The 15,000-nt window shown below is 36.3% G+C and overlaps 1 protein-coding gene across 2 annotated transcripts in view; it reads left to right on the top strand.

Moving 5' to 3' along the window:
• Positions 1-437, top strand: part of LOC147611893 (aureusidin synthase-like) — a 2,236-nt gene extending 1,799 nt beyond the window's left edge. For both annotated transcript variants that reach the window (XM_086784220.1, XM_086784221.1), the window contains one exon: positions 1-437. This exon is cut by the window's left edge and continues 724 nt beyond it. In XM_086784220.1, coding sequence (XP_086640346.1) covers positions 1-153 — 153 coding nt within the window. In that variant the 3' untranslated portion in view covers positions 154-437.
• The last annotated feature ends 14,563 nt before the right edge of the window (positions 438-15,000 follow it).

Here is a 15,000-nt window from a genome sequence, read left to right as displayed (position 1 = left end):
GAAAGTCTGGTGATCACAATCGTTCCTAATACCAACTCTCCCTTGCAGCCTGTCTCTATTTCCAGAGTGTGGATTGAGTATGAGCTGTTGCCCTCAGCTGCCAAGCGCCTTGCAGCAATGTCGACCTCTGAGGTAATGATTACGGCTGCCTAAACTGTGTGGATACACTGCTCTCACACGAGCTCCCAAGTACTCATTTCCTTTACGAAAATGACGAGGATAGTTCATCTTTGAAGATGGTACAGTAAAGCTAGTTCCCTTCATCAGAGATGATGTGTTCATTACTCGCTTAATTCCATGCTGGTTCCCTAGCTTCCCTTCATCAGAGTCTTGATGTGTTAATCACTCGCTTAATTCCTATGCTTTTTGTATAACTGTGTGTCTTCATGGCATCTATTTTTATATATAAAAATACCTTTTGTACATTTAAAAAAACATGTAAGAAAATAATACACAAATCTGAACGTGAGAAAGCTTATATATATATATATATATATATATATATGATTAGAGAATGAAGCTTATATAAATGAATATATATACCTATGCAACTGTGGAGCTAAAAGTCAAGCTTTATTTTGAAGCTTTGGTTATGTAGAGTAGGTTTCATGGTTGTAACCTTTTGTTGAATTTGCAAATGTCTTAAAGACCCCATGTGATATGGTTTGAGAGATAGCTATTGCTCTCGCCATAGGCCATAGGTGTACATGTGACGAGAGCATAACAAGCCCATATGACACTAAAGAATGGTACACTCCAAAATCATGGTTGACCATGGTAAGAAGATTATATGAGCTAATACACCATGGGGGGGAAATAATTTTGTGAGCTTCTCATTTACAACTTTTTAACATATTTTAGAGCTTTTAAACTTAAGGGTGGTAATTTTTGACAACTTTAAAAGGTGAGTATAGATGTATAAATAACCCTTTCTTTGTGTGCCATCCTCATGGAGGATTGCGTTGTTGCATATTGTATCAATAATCCTCTCTCATAACTATGAGCAACACGTGTATTCTTACTATGTTGAATGAAGTTTTCAAACTAACATTGAACTTCCGTATGAAAACTTGCAAGCATCCAAATGATTGAAAAGTCACTACAACAAAAAGAGGGGTTAGCGATGTTTACAGCATGGCTTTTATAAAAGGATTTGGAAAAGTGTCAAGGTGTATACATCACTATTTTTTCAACGATAGAACCGCCGCTATATCCCACGCTATTTTTGTCGCTCAACAGTGTTGTCAAAAAAATTAGTGCCACTAATTTCGTAGCTCAATGGCGTTGTTAAAAACATCAATGTTGCTATTTCTGCCACTCAGCAGTGCTATAATTTTTTTCCTCGGGGATTATCCCCAAATCTATACAAAAAAACAATAATTCAATCTATTGAAAACAGTTCTAATTTGTACAAGCAAACATATCGACATATTAAAATACAAAACAAAATATAGTAACTTGAAAAATCTTAATTATATTTAATCTGAAACACCATAAAATGCGAGTTACATCCAAAATGCCATAGCAAGCGAGTTACATTGAATATGAGGTTACAAAACATTAAACAAAATAGACCTGTCTCTACTTATCCTCCTCCTCCTCATCCTTCTCCTCCTCCTCGCCTATTGCCTCTTCATCATCTTTCTGCACCACACAAGATCAAGTTATGTTAAAACACAAACTAGTTAAATTTCTAAAAGCTGATAAAACCAAAATAATATAAAATTACAGCAACAAGCATAGCTTCATAGTTCAATGCGACACCATGTTGTCACAACCATTTCAATGTGACGGAGATCCCATTGTGATCAGCAAAGTCGTACTCCTCAAATGAGAAGGAGAACGGCCCACCACATTTTCCTACGTTAAATATACATTTAAAAAAGAACAATTTATATATGATTTAATTCTTTGGAAACCATAGTTTTGAAAACAAAATGTTAAGAGTTCAAATGCTTACAAGCTGAGCAAGGAAAGATGGCCTTCCACCCGATCTAAGATGAGAAGCCCCGCTTTTATGCATGCGTACTCGGGCTGCTTCTCTTTGTTGCTTGAATAGGTCAGGATTTTCCCGGTACATCTTTTTGGGCTTCTTCCAATCCTTTTTTTATTCTCCTAGCGGCTTGACGCCACCACGCTTTATGGCGTTGGCAATCAATGATTTCCTGTGACTTACATAACCCCGCATACGATCTAGCATCTTAAGGTCATTAAATTGTACATCGAGATGGGGCACAGGAAACTCTGTCTTCAATACTTGCAGAATGTATTGCTTCTTTGCATTGTCTTGACTTCTCCAGCCAATGCCCCAAATGTTTCTGAACTCAAGATTTACAAGGTGATGCATGCATGCTATAAGATGCTTCCCCTTTCTATGCTCAATGATCGACCTATCTGTCCTCCCTGGATCCCCCACTAGAATGTTGACTCCCACTAGAACAACGAGAAGAGGCAGACATCCTATCTGATGAGGTTGTGGACTAGGTGCCACTGAAGAGAGTGGAGTGGCCTAGTCGCAACCTCCACATGAAGTCCCAGCACTTAGATGTGAACTAGATCCTCCAATCGGAGTGGACATGGGTATAGGAGTGCATAACCCAGGAGTAGAACCATCCATCAGAGTACCCCCCATTGGTGTAGGGTTAACTGTGGAAGGAAATGAGGGTGGAGCAAAAATGTTCCACACACTCTCTCTCCCATACTGATACCGATGGGATAGACTAGCGGCCAACTATGAGAGATGCTCCATGTCTGAATCATCAACGATGGACACTAAACAACAGCGCGTTGGGCTTCTTGACTCTGGATTGCATCTCCCCACATGTCTACATTATAAAAACGAGGCATGCTCAAACTTAAATAACACAAGAATGTATTAGAAATCTTATACCTTATGCATGCTCAAACTTAGAACTCTTATACTACTCATGTGATATTAGAACTTTATTGAGGCCTTCTAGAATACTGCTTAGATAAGTAGGGTGGACAATGCCCCTTTTGAATGATAGCTTTTGAGGGATTTCCACACGCTCCCCACACTATTAAAGCCAAAGGCAACTTCTCTTTTACAATAGAAGAATAGTGAAAAGATTAAGGGCTCCCCCTCCACTATAACTACCTACTCGCAGATAACCACTCCTAACTTGACTTAAACAACATTCTAAAGGCCTACAATAATGCCCCATATCTTTATGCGTTATTCACTAAGCTTAAGAGAATAGAAAAATTGAAACCCCGACACTCAAGGGTGCAAAGCAAATAAATGTGAAGGATAAGGACATTGGAGAGTACCTCAAGAGATGGAATGATACTGAAGTCGTTCTATGTAGAAAGAGGGCATAACAAGCAGGACCTAAAAAACATAACATGCAAAAAAAAAAGTAACACATTTATGAGCTTAAAAAAGTAACACATTAAGATTAATCTTATGCATTAAGATTAATGCATTAAGCTTAATGCATAAGATTAATGCATTAATCTTATGCATTAAGATTAATGCATAAGATTAATGCATTAATCTCAATGCATTAAGCTTAATGCATAAATATTAATGTATTGATCTTGATACATAAGGCTTTATGCATTAAGATTAATGCATAAGCTTTATGCATTAAGCTTAATGCATTAATCTTAATTCATAAATCTAAATGCATAAAGATTAATGAATAACCTTAATGTAATAAGGTTAATGCATAAGATTAATTCATTAAGCTTAATGCATTAATCTCAATGCATAAGATTAATGCATTAAGCTTAATGCATAAAGATTAATGTATTAATCTTAATGCATTAGGCTTTATGCATTAATCTTAATACATTAATCTTAATGCATAAATTAATCTCAATGCATAGATTAAGCTCAATGCATAGAGCTTAATACATAGAGTAATCTCTATGCATAGAGCTTAATGCATGTATCAATCTCTATGCATAAAGCTTAATCTATGCATAGAGCTTAATCTATGCATTAAGCTTAAGCTAAGTGAATCCTAAACCCCGGAGTCCAATGGTGCAATAATAGATAGATAAAAAGCATAAATGATAAGAGGGCTTACCTCTTTTTGGTGAAATTGAAGGAGAGGATTAGAGGACCTATAAAACAAAGATTAAGCAAAGTAATTAGTAATACAAAACCCTAAAATCTTAGTGCAATAGATACAAAACCCTAAAAGCTTACTGCATAGATACAAAACCCTAAAGAATACAAGCAAAAGAAAGCTTACCTCTATATTGTCTAGCTAAAAGAGATGATTATGCATAGAGCTCGATGCATAGATTAAGCTCTATGCATAGAGCTTAATGCATAGATTAAGATCTATGCATAAAGCTTAATCTATGCATAGAGCTTAATGCATAGATTAATCTCTATGCATAGAGCTTAATCTATGCATAGATACAAAGCCCTAAAGAATACAAGCAAAAGAAAGCTTACCTCTATATTGTCTAGCTAAATGTTATGATTGGTGCAAGACCTACACACAACATTAAAAGGTAGAAGATTGATTAGCAACACATTTAATGAACTCTATCTACCAAACACAAGAAACTTACAAAAGACCAACACATTAAGCATAGACATAAAAAGGAGAAGAAGAAGAAGCAAAAGGTGAAAATTAGTACTCTATGCATTAATCTTAATCTCTTTAAGTTTTTTATTAATTAGGTTAAGCATAATAGAAGTAAACCCTAATCATTAGGTCACACCATCACTTGTAGTGTGATGGATAGGAAAAGAAAGAGGAATAGCAAGGGGAAGGGAAAGAAGAAAAAGAACCATAAACAAATGCATTTGAATAAAACATAAGAGAAAAATGCCTTCAAGAGCTTACACCATAGCCATTTGGTGATGAAGAGAAAGAGTCTCATGAAGAGGAAGGGAAAGGGGAAGAAGAAGGAGAATATAAAGAGTACAAATGCATGTGAGGGGAGCTAGCTTGATGGAAGGGAGGAGTCGGTGCACGAACTCAAGGAAAAGAGTGAAGGAAATTTTTGTTAAAATTACAGCAATGTGATGAGCTATGGTGGTTCAAATGCTAGAATCAACATCATTAACAAAGAGATTAGATGATAATTAACACGTGATTAGTGAGCAATTAACTGATAGCTTAATGTAGGCATGGATAATCAAAAACCAGCAAATTCTCATTAGGCCAATGCCTCAATTTATAGAGTTTACATCCAAGCATCCAATCCCACTGATTTCTCCTTCATTCTCTCCACCTCTCCCAGAATATCTCCACACCTCTTAAATCTCCTCATGCTACCCTTTATTCTCTCCCAGTAGAATCTTCTCACCTTTTCACAGGTTCTTTCACATTTACAGATTCTCTTTTACAGCCTCTAGCCAAGGGCTTGTTCCCGCACACACCCTATTCACTTGTATATTTCAACAATTTTTTGGGGAGAGAAAGATAGGCATCAACGGCGCCGTAGACTCGAAAAGTTAATTTTCTCATCGCTATAAGCACCACTAAAAATGACGCTTGGTGATGCTTTAACAATGCTTATAGCATGGTTAAAGCGACGCTTAAAGTGATGTTTATAATGACGTTTATAGTGACACTAGGTAAATTCCAAAGAGCAAGCCTATGCATATACCATTGACATTGCTAAATTTAGTGCATGTATTCATATTCAGTTTTTTAATTGCACACTTTTGTGCCCGATACAGATGTCTTCTACTAGTTCGGATAGTGATGGGTCACCATTAATTGGAGGTCCAGAGTGGTTTTGCGAAGAAGAATACCTTATTCATGTGCAAGATGCAAGAATGTTTGTGTACGTGAACGTCGAGTGACATTGGAGCATATTAGAAAATGGGGATCGTTTGAACTAATGCCAGCCAACTTGAAGTTGCAAGCCAATTCCTTAGTTAGTATATAAACTTATGCCTTGAAATGTAAACTCGTGGTTTTCCATATGTAATGTTGAGTGTCATTTTTAAATATGGTTCATTAGGATGAGGAGGGCATGGACATTCATGCACAAGGACTACACAAAATGCCTCATTATTCTGTCATTGGAGAAAACTTAAGGAAGGAATACAAGTGTCGTAAAAGGAGCACTTGGAAAGTGGAGCATGTTCAGTACATTTGAAAGACCCAAGATTTCCTCCACATGAGATAGAGGAAGAGGATGTCATGGAGGAGATGATCACTCACTTTTTTTAAAGCGAGGGTGAGGAAGAGACACCTAACTTTGAAACACATGAAAGAGAGGATGTGGTACACAAAGAGGCTATCACACCATTGTACGAGGGTACAACGTACTCAACTTTACGGGCATGCTGCTTGGAAATACTCAACTTGCAAACAACATATGGATGGAGCAATAATAGTGTGAATAGCCTACGCTGGTTATTAAAGAAAATGCTTCCAACAAACAATTTGATGCCCACAAGAAGAAGTGATTCTCAAAGAATACTTTCCAAGCTTGGTATGGATTACACTCAAATTCATGCATGTCGTAATGATTGTGTACTATTCAGGGGTGCCTTTGCCAATGTCATGCAACGTCCGATTTATGGAGAGGATCGTTAATACAAGAAGGATTTACAGGATGCAAAATTTCGCAAAAGGTATTGAGGCACTTTTCTATTATACCTCGCATTTAACATATGTTCCGGTGTCAATCCTTCCTAAATTAATGACATGACATGTGAACCATCGTTCAACCGATGGCATGATGAGGATTCCTACTGACTCACCGGCTTGGGCTCACATTGAGGATAGATGGCCAGAGTTCAAAGATGAGCTCCATAATTTATGGCTTGGATTGGGTATGGATGGGGTGAACCCATTTGGATTGAGGTCTACATCATGGTCCTCATGACCCATTGTTGTTGTGAATTACAATATTCCTCCATGGATGTCCATCAAGAAGGTTTGTGTGATGCTTGCGCTTCTTGTGCCCGAGAAGCACAAGGTAAAGAATATGGATGTATACCTTTAGCCCTTGATGAGCTCGAGCAATTATGGAGAGGCATAAGAGTGCATGATGTTTCTCGTGGAATTTCATGCCGTAATGCAATGGTTAAGGGTATCTTGATGTGGACTCTGCATGATTTTTTGGGCTATACATAATGCTCAGGTATGTCGTTCATAAATTGATTCTTATCTAAGCATACACAAATGATTGATTTATAACTCTAATGTATTGTAATATCTATTAACTTTCAATTATTACATGTCAATTTTGTAGGTCTCACAACTTCAGAATATGATGCATGTCAAATTTGTGGTCCATCACTTGTTTCCAAACAAGCGCATGCACTAAATAAAGTGGTGTATGATGAACATCATCAATTTCTTCCTCCAAACCACCCAAATTATGCCCCATCAGAGGTCTCTCTCTGATTGTGATGAGAGGTGAAGAGTGGGAGGACATGTGGCATTTGCCTCCTACAATGCCATCGGAGGGAGAGAGTGGGACGAGAGATGGAGGGTGACTCCCATCATTATCACAGCACCTGCGAGCATGAAAATGTACTCAATCTTCTATTGTCTACCATATTGGATAGAGTTAAGAATAAATCATCTTTTGGATCCAATGCACATTTTTAATAATGTGGCATCAATGATTTGGGACCATCTAATTGGTAAAAAAGACACCCATGCAATAAGGGATGACCTAAAGGATATTGGATGCATGGAAAATGCATGGCCAAGGGCAGTCAATGACAAGGTGGTTTTACCAAATGCGCCATGGAGGTTGACAAGGCAAGAGGAAAAGAATGTCAAGAAATAAATTTCATCTTTTCGTACACCAACCGGTGTAATGCACTCATTAAAGGGTGCATTTACAATAACAAAAAAGAAGGGCAATCATCAATTGTATGGTCTCAAATCACATGATTAGCACAAGATGATGCATGTACGTACATAACTATATCTATTTTTTTGGCACTCCTCAGTTTATGTTATCTGGAATCTATATTGATCTTTTATTGCTTTCAAAAATTGATTGCACTAGTTCATACTTCCAATATCAATTAGTGGGTGCGGAGAAGAGAGCTTGGAATGCCATCTATAGGTGGATTGGCAAGGTGAGTTCCAATCAAAACTATAGATTTGTGCATTTAGAATAACATATAGCTTTGAAATTATCTATTATTCTTTAATTTATAGTTTTTTTCCTTTGTTGAATAGGTGGATACTGTCAAAGGAGATTCATCCAGATTCCATTAAGAAGGGTCGAGTTGAGTCAATTGAGGCAGTGTGTATGATTGAAGAAAGCTTTCCAAGAAGTATACACAACTCAATTACACCTTCTAGTACATTTGGTGGATGAGGTGGCTATATGTGGCGTTGTTCATAGCCGGTGGATGTTCTTTCTTGAACGCTTCATGAAAACCTTGAGGTATTTGTGAGACAAAGGGCAAGGCCAAAAGGGCGCATGGCAGAGGGATATGGTTGGTGCAAGAATCCCTCATATACATCTCTAAATATTTGAAACAAATTGATCCATCTATGTCTAGATTCATGCATAACAATGAGGATGAACAAATGGTGTCACATGTGCCACATGGAAAAGGACGCATTCAAAAGATGGATGAGTCCTTTTCCATGTGCCACATGGAAAAGGACACATTCAAAAGATGGATGAGTCCATGCACAAAAAGGGCATTACATTTTGTCTTCTAAACACTTATGTGATGGAAAAGTGGATTGAGAAATATGAAGATGCAAGAAAGATGACAGAAGAGAGAAGAGTGTTTAAGAGATCAACAAAAAGGCACATGGCATACCCACCCAACCTAAAGGCTCTTCCAAAGGATTGCAATATTGAATGGCTTAAAGATGCCCTAGAGCAAGAAGAAAGGATGGGAGAGAAGATTACAAGATACGAATGGGAATATGCAAGGGGATGCGACTACCATGTAAGTAGAATGGCTTAGAGATGCCCTAAAGCAAGAAGAAAGGATGGGAGAGGAGATTACAAGAGAAGAATGAGAGTATGCAAGGGGATGCGACTACCATGTAAGTAAAGATGTTTTTCTAAGATATATAATGTTGAATACTAAATTGCTTACATATAAGCTATATTAAAGATTTTTGATTGGGTTGCAGTATAAAGTGAATAATGCAATGTGGTCAGATACATTTTCGCACACAACGTGTGGACTCCAAGAGAATCACATATGATTGTGGTGTAGTGGAAATTTTTGACCAAGAAAGTCAAGCTAGTAGAAGAGATAATAATATTATAGTAGAGAAACTTAAATATTGTGGAACAATTTAGGACATCTTGGAGATTGGATTTAGAGCTTTCAAAGTGTTCATCTTTGATGTTAAGTGGTTCAAAGTGGTATATAGAGATACTCAAGCAACCGTCTCAAGAAGCATCCAAGTGTAGTTTTTGCAATTGACTCAATTAAATTATGGGAAGATTCAAGAGACACATACGTTCTACCACAACATTGTGAACATGTTTACACTTGATTTTCAATTTTGATAAATCTATAGATAGAAGGAAGGAATTGTATATATTTTGTGGTTCTTTCTTTTAGGTTGTGTTTCATCCAGACCAAAGAGGTCCTAATTGGTGGTATGTAATACAAGTCACTCCTCAATCTAAATGTTTATTTCAAGATCAAGATGTTAAAGAAGAAATACATAGTGGACAATCAATGGAGGATGCAACTAACAATCAATATGAGGACCATGATGATAATACCTCTACATCTTCTTCAAGTAGTGGAATAGGACTTTGTATTGATATAGGAGCCATCAAAATGATGGATTTAGAGATAGACCAATTGGCATGCATGGATTTATTACAAGATGGATTTGATGATGGTACAAATTAAATATATATCATAACCTATGTACACATTTCTCGGTTTGGATAACTATTTGATGATTTTGTTGTTTTAGTTCAATAATATTTGGATGTTTGTCAAGCTTTTTGGGTTCTAATTTATTTAAAGTTTTCATTTTCACTCAGTTTCAAAACTATTTTTTTCCCAGCCACGCTGAGCGGTGCTTATAACAGCATTTTTACAGCGACGGCTAAGAGGAATTAGACCCATTTGAACTGTGGAGGTGAAAATCTCAAATTTTCTCCTAGAAATAGGCGCCTGCTAAATTCGCGATTTCTCCTGAACCTGTCGGCGGTTTGCTGCGCTGATTTGACTGGCTGCTCAGCTGAAAGATCCTTGCTCCCTCTGCGCAATGAAATTGGGGGTGCTAGCAGCAGAAGTAGCACTTCTAGCACAGGGCAGAGCCTCTCACTCGGGGCCTCGCTCATGGATATCCGGACAAGAGACTAATCCCTCGGTTCTTCCAAAACCGAACCCAAAAAAACTTCCCTCACCCAAAAAGCACGGGCGATTCCTCTAGGATATTTTTATTCTAACGTAGTCAAGAGTCTTAACTAACCAAACTGATCTGACCGAACCCGTAAGTCACATGGTCAGATCAAGGAAGAGACTTGCACTTGGATCATAGAGACCAACACTTTTTCCCTCATCAAGAGGCCGCACAACCATTGATTCTTTTCCATAGAACAAAGACTATTTGGGATTTACTTCATCTGTCGTACCATAACAGAATTGAGTCTCATTTTAGGGATCCATCAGTCTAGCCTCACCCCATACAATCCCATGGGTTAGCCAACCACCCAACCACTATAGTGATAGGATCTATTTAGGAATTTGGTTATTTTTTGCCCCGTGTACCAGGGAAAAGAGTTCCCAGGCTCCCTACTAGCTGGCGTTTCAAGCAAACTTCAAGATAGTCACACCACTTACACACCTAATATGAAATTGCATGTTTCATAGATTCAGCTATGAAACAGGCAATTTCATAGATTCAGCGTTTCAAGCAAACTTCAAGATAGTCATACCACTTACACACCCAATATGAAATTGCCTGTTTCACAGATTCGGCTGTCTTTAAAACAATCTTTTAATGAAACCATAGTATCACTAATCATAATCCTCCAACATATCCAGATTGAATTCTAATTTCCAATCATTCCTTCATCAACGTACCTATGGCATCATTGACAACCGGAACTCTCACCACATGTCCACTCAAGGGCCTTTTCAATAGTTCCTAGCTCATAGTACTCGCGAAAATATATTCACTTATAAAAATCCACATGGACTCTCTGTTGGAGATTAGCAAGATCAACCAACAACTCCATATAAAAGAGCCATGGACTCATCCGTTGTTGAGGACCAGCAAGGTCAATCAACTAGATCCATGCTCGAGTTCAGAAAACAACTCTAACTCCTTGTTCCATTTTCTTCCTCGACGCATGTGTGGGTATCTTCGGCGACCCAGAGCCCAAGCACCGTATGATCAGCACCCTCTAGGTTCCTCTTCGCAGGTCACCTAGCGCTTCACTCATAGGCCGTTTCCTTGGTCCCTTATCCACCATAACCGGAAGCTCACCATTTAAATTGAACCGAGGTTGGTCCAAGACCTCGGTCGACCTTGCTACGTGAGATGTCCTCCGTTGACTCTCCGTCAGCTGTGCAAATCTACAAAACAAATCCCCAGCACAATACAGTTTCTAACGAACTCTTATCTTTTCACATTTTTCTACATCATTTCTCGTTATTCCACATTCTTCTACATCAAGTCACATTGCTTAATCCACATCCAATCACATGTATTCCCATTGTCCTTCATCTATTCTCATCTATCATATTATATCTCATCACATCTAATACATTCACATCTACCCATATCCATATCACATCACATCCATTCACATTGCATCTCATCCATTCACATCTATCCCGATTCACATCACATCACATCCATTCACATCTATCCTGATTCACATCACATCACATCTCATTCATTCACATCTATCCCGATTCACATCACATCATATCACATCCATTTCACATCACATCTCATCCATTCACATCTATTTATATCACATCACATTCACATGCATTCACATATATTTACATCACATCACATGTCATCCATTCACATTTCATCGCATCCATTCACATCCATCTCATTCATTACACATCCACATCACATCACATACATCCCATTCACATTACATCACGTCCACATCTCATTCTCATCCATTTACATCACATCACATCCTTTCATATATCATCACATCTCAATCTCATTTCATCACATTCACATCCACATCCATTTACATCACATCACATCCCATCCACATCCAGATCCATTTACATCACATCACATCACATCCACATCCACATCCATTTACATCACATCACATCCCATCCACATCTCATCACAATCACATACATTTACATCACATCACATCCCATCCACATCTCTTCATATCCACATCCATTTACATCACATCACATCCCATCCACATCTCTTCACGGCTACATCCATTTACATCACATCACATCCCATCCACATCACATCACATCCCATCCACATCTCTTCACATCCACATCCATTTACATCACATCACATCCCATCCACATCCATTTACATCACATTCACATCCACTCACATCCACTCACATCTTATCACATCCACTCACATCGCATTCACATCTTATCACATCGTATTCTCATCTTATTCACATTGTATTCACATTTAGTAACATTTTCTACTTTTCGATACCAATGGGACTTTTTCTAAATTTTTGCCAATTACTTGGCCTAGTTAAAGGTACTTTTTCTCGACGGCGGATATTTTCATATTCTTTCTCAAATTTCTCAAGTGAAATATATTCAATATTCTTTTTTTGAGTAAAAGATTCATGGGATTTACAAAAATCAATTCTACCCATATTTTCCAATAAAATTAATAATGCTCAAAATTTCACTTTTGATAAATACTCATAATTTGAATTATGCTAAAAATTTCTCTTTTTTCATTTAATTTCTTGGATCTCAAATATCATGGAAATTCCTCTTTTTGCATTTAATTTATTGAATTCCAAATGTCATGAAAATTCCTCTTTTATCATAAAATAAATTTATCTAAAATTTCTCTTTTCTTTAATAAAAATATCCATTATTTCAAATATATCAAGAATTCCACTTTTACCATTTAAATGATTGAATTCCAAATTTCATGGGAATTCCTATTTTATCATTTAAAAATTTCTCATGCATAAAATAAATTTATCCAAAATTTTTCTTTAAATTTAAATAAAAATATCGATTAATTCAAATATATCAAGAATTCCACTTTTAGGATTTAAATGATTGAATTCCAAATGTCATGGAAATTACTCTTTTATCATTTAATTTTTCTCATACATAAAATAAATTTATCTAAAATTTCTCTTTAAATAAAAAATATTCATCATTTTAATATAGCAAGATTTCTCCTTTTCCATTTAATTGCATGGATCTCCATTATCATGGGAATTCCTCTTTTGCATAAAAATAAAATTACCAAAAATTTCTCTTTTCTTTAATCAATTATTTATGCATAAATATTAAAAATTAATTTCCCATGAATTTAAAGAAAATCATTCTTTTAGCATAGGATTTCCAATCCTATAATATGGTAGGAATTTTTTGTTTCACATTATGCATAAAAATGAGCTATGCATTAATTTCTAAAAATTTTACCATAGCTTCGCTACTATTACTAACAATTTTTATTTTTTCTAGAAAGAATAAGACTTTGTAATACAATTATGATAGAAGAACTATCTTTGAACTTAAATCTAATTTATGGAATTAAATCATAAATTTATCATAATTTTATTAACATAAAAGCATAAAAAACCATTTTCTTAACCTCTAGCTTAACAAGCTTAGAGATTGATTTTGAATTAAGAATTTATCAATGAGAAGCATTCATTTGCTTAAGAATTAGTCATAGGAATGACTATTCTTTTGGGAGAGAGAGAGTGATATACATAAAAAGCATCCTAATTTAGCATAAAGATTAACTTTTTTGTGATCAATCATCAGTATTCTTATAGAAAGCTTGATTTGCATTGAAAACAATTAATTTGAAACCTCTCAAGCTTGAGAGGGGTTGAGAAGTGAAATCTTTTGAGAATATTAATGAAAACCATGAAATTACTTCTTACCTCTAGATTTGGTTTGCTTCTTTATCTTAGAAGAAAGCCCCCAACTAATCAATTGGTTTAGTATGTTGAGAAGAAAGCTCCAAGGATTGTTGAAGAGAGAGAGAAGCTCCAATATCTCCAAAGGTAGAGGATTTTTAAGGGATAATAGAAAATATCATTATTTTAATGTAATACTGGCATGGTATAGTTCACATATTTTTTACAAAAGAGTAATGATCTATTTATAGGGGTGAGGGAGGCCACTAACCAAGTCCAACTGGGTTCTAGAATTTTCCAGGTTCAGTTTGACTCAATTTGGATAAGATTTGAACCAGTTTGGCTCCCTTTTTTATTTGGTTTGATCTAGGAGGGAGGAGAGATAAAAATATCACAATTGTTTTTGAATTAAAAACTCATCCACATGTGTGAATTAGGCGCCTACCTCAAGAGTCCCCCTCTCCTTACGAAGGTGTCAAAAATGCATCATTATTTCAAAATATCTCATTTTTTTAGTACTATCTCATAGTTTTTAACTAATAAACCTTGTACTCAGTGAACTCTTCATCTTATGTGAGCATTTACTCATTTTTGGTTATTTTCTTTTATTCTTTGGATTTATCTCATTCCAACACTTGGATTAATCCAATCGGCCCATTAGAATCTTAATTGGACCATAATCCAAAAATTTCTGAAAATGTAGACCCTTAGGCTAAGGTCCTTTTTACACATTTTCAATTAATTCCAAATACACATTGGAAAGTTCTTTTTGAATTATGTTTCAAGGGAATCCATTTTAGACACTAGGAGGATTTTATATCCAAAGATATCTTAATTTAGGATTATCTCTCTCTAGACTTTTTCTCTCTCTAGGCCAAAACAGGGTAAAATAAGATCTTTCTTTTATTTTGGAGAGGGGAATAATTACAAGAACAGAAGGGGAGGTTCTTACACCGGGAACACAGACACTCCACATTCGTCGATGCCTCCATCGAGCCCACCATATGCCTT

This window comes from Cibotium barometz, chromosome 46 (assembly GCF_041138505.1).
Source record: "Cibotium barometz isolate CiBa-2024 chromosome 46, ASM4113850v1, whole genome shotgun sequence".
In the NCBI taxonomy this organism is placed as follows: Eukaryota; Viridiplantae; Streptophyta; class Polypodiopsida; order Cyatheales; family Cibotiaceae; genus Cibotium; species Cibotium barometz.
The sequence above is the reverse complement of the archived record's forward strand: the minus strand, read 5'-3'. Positions and strand labels throughout refer to the sequence as shown.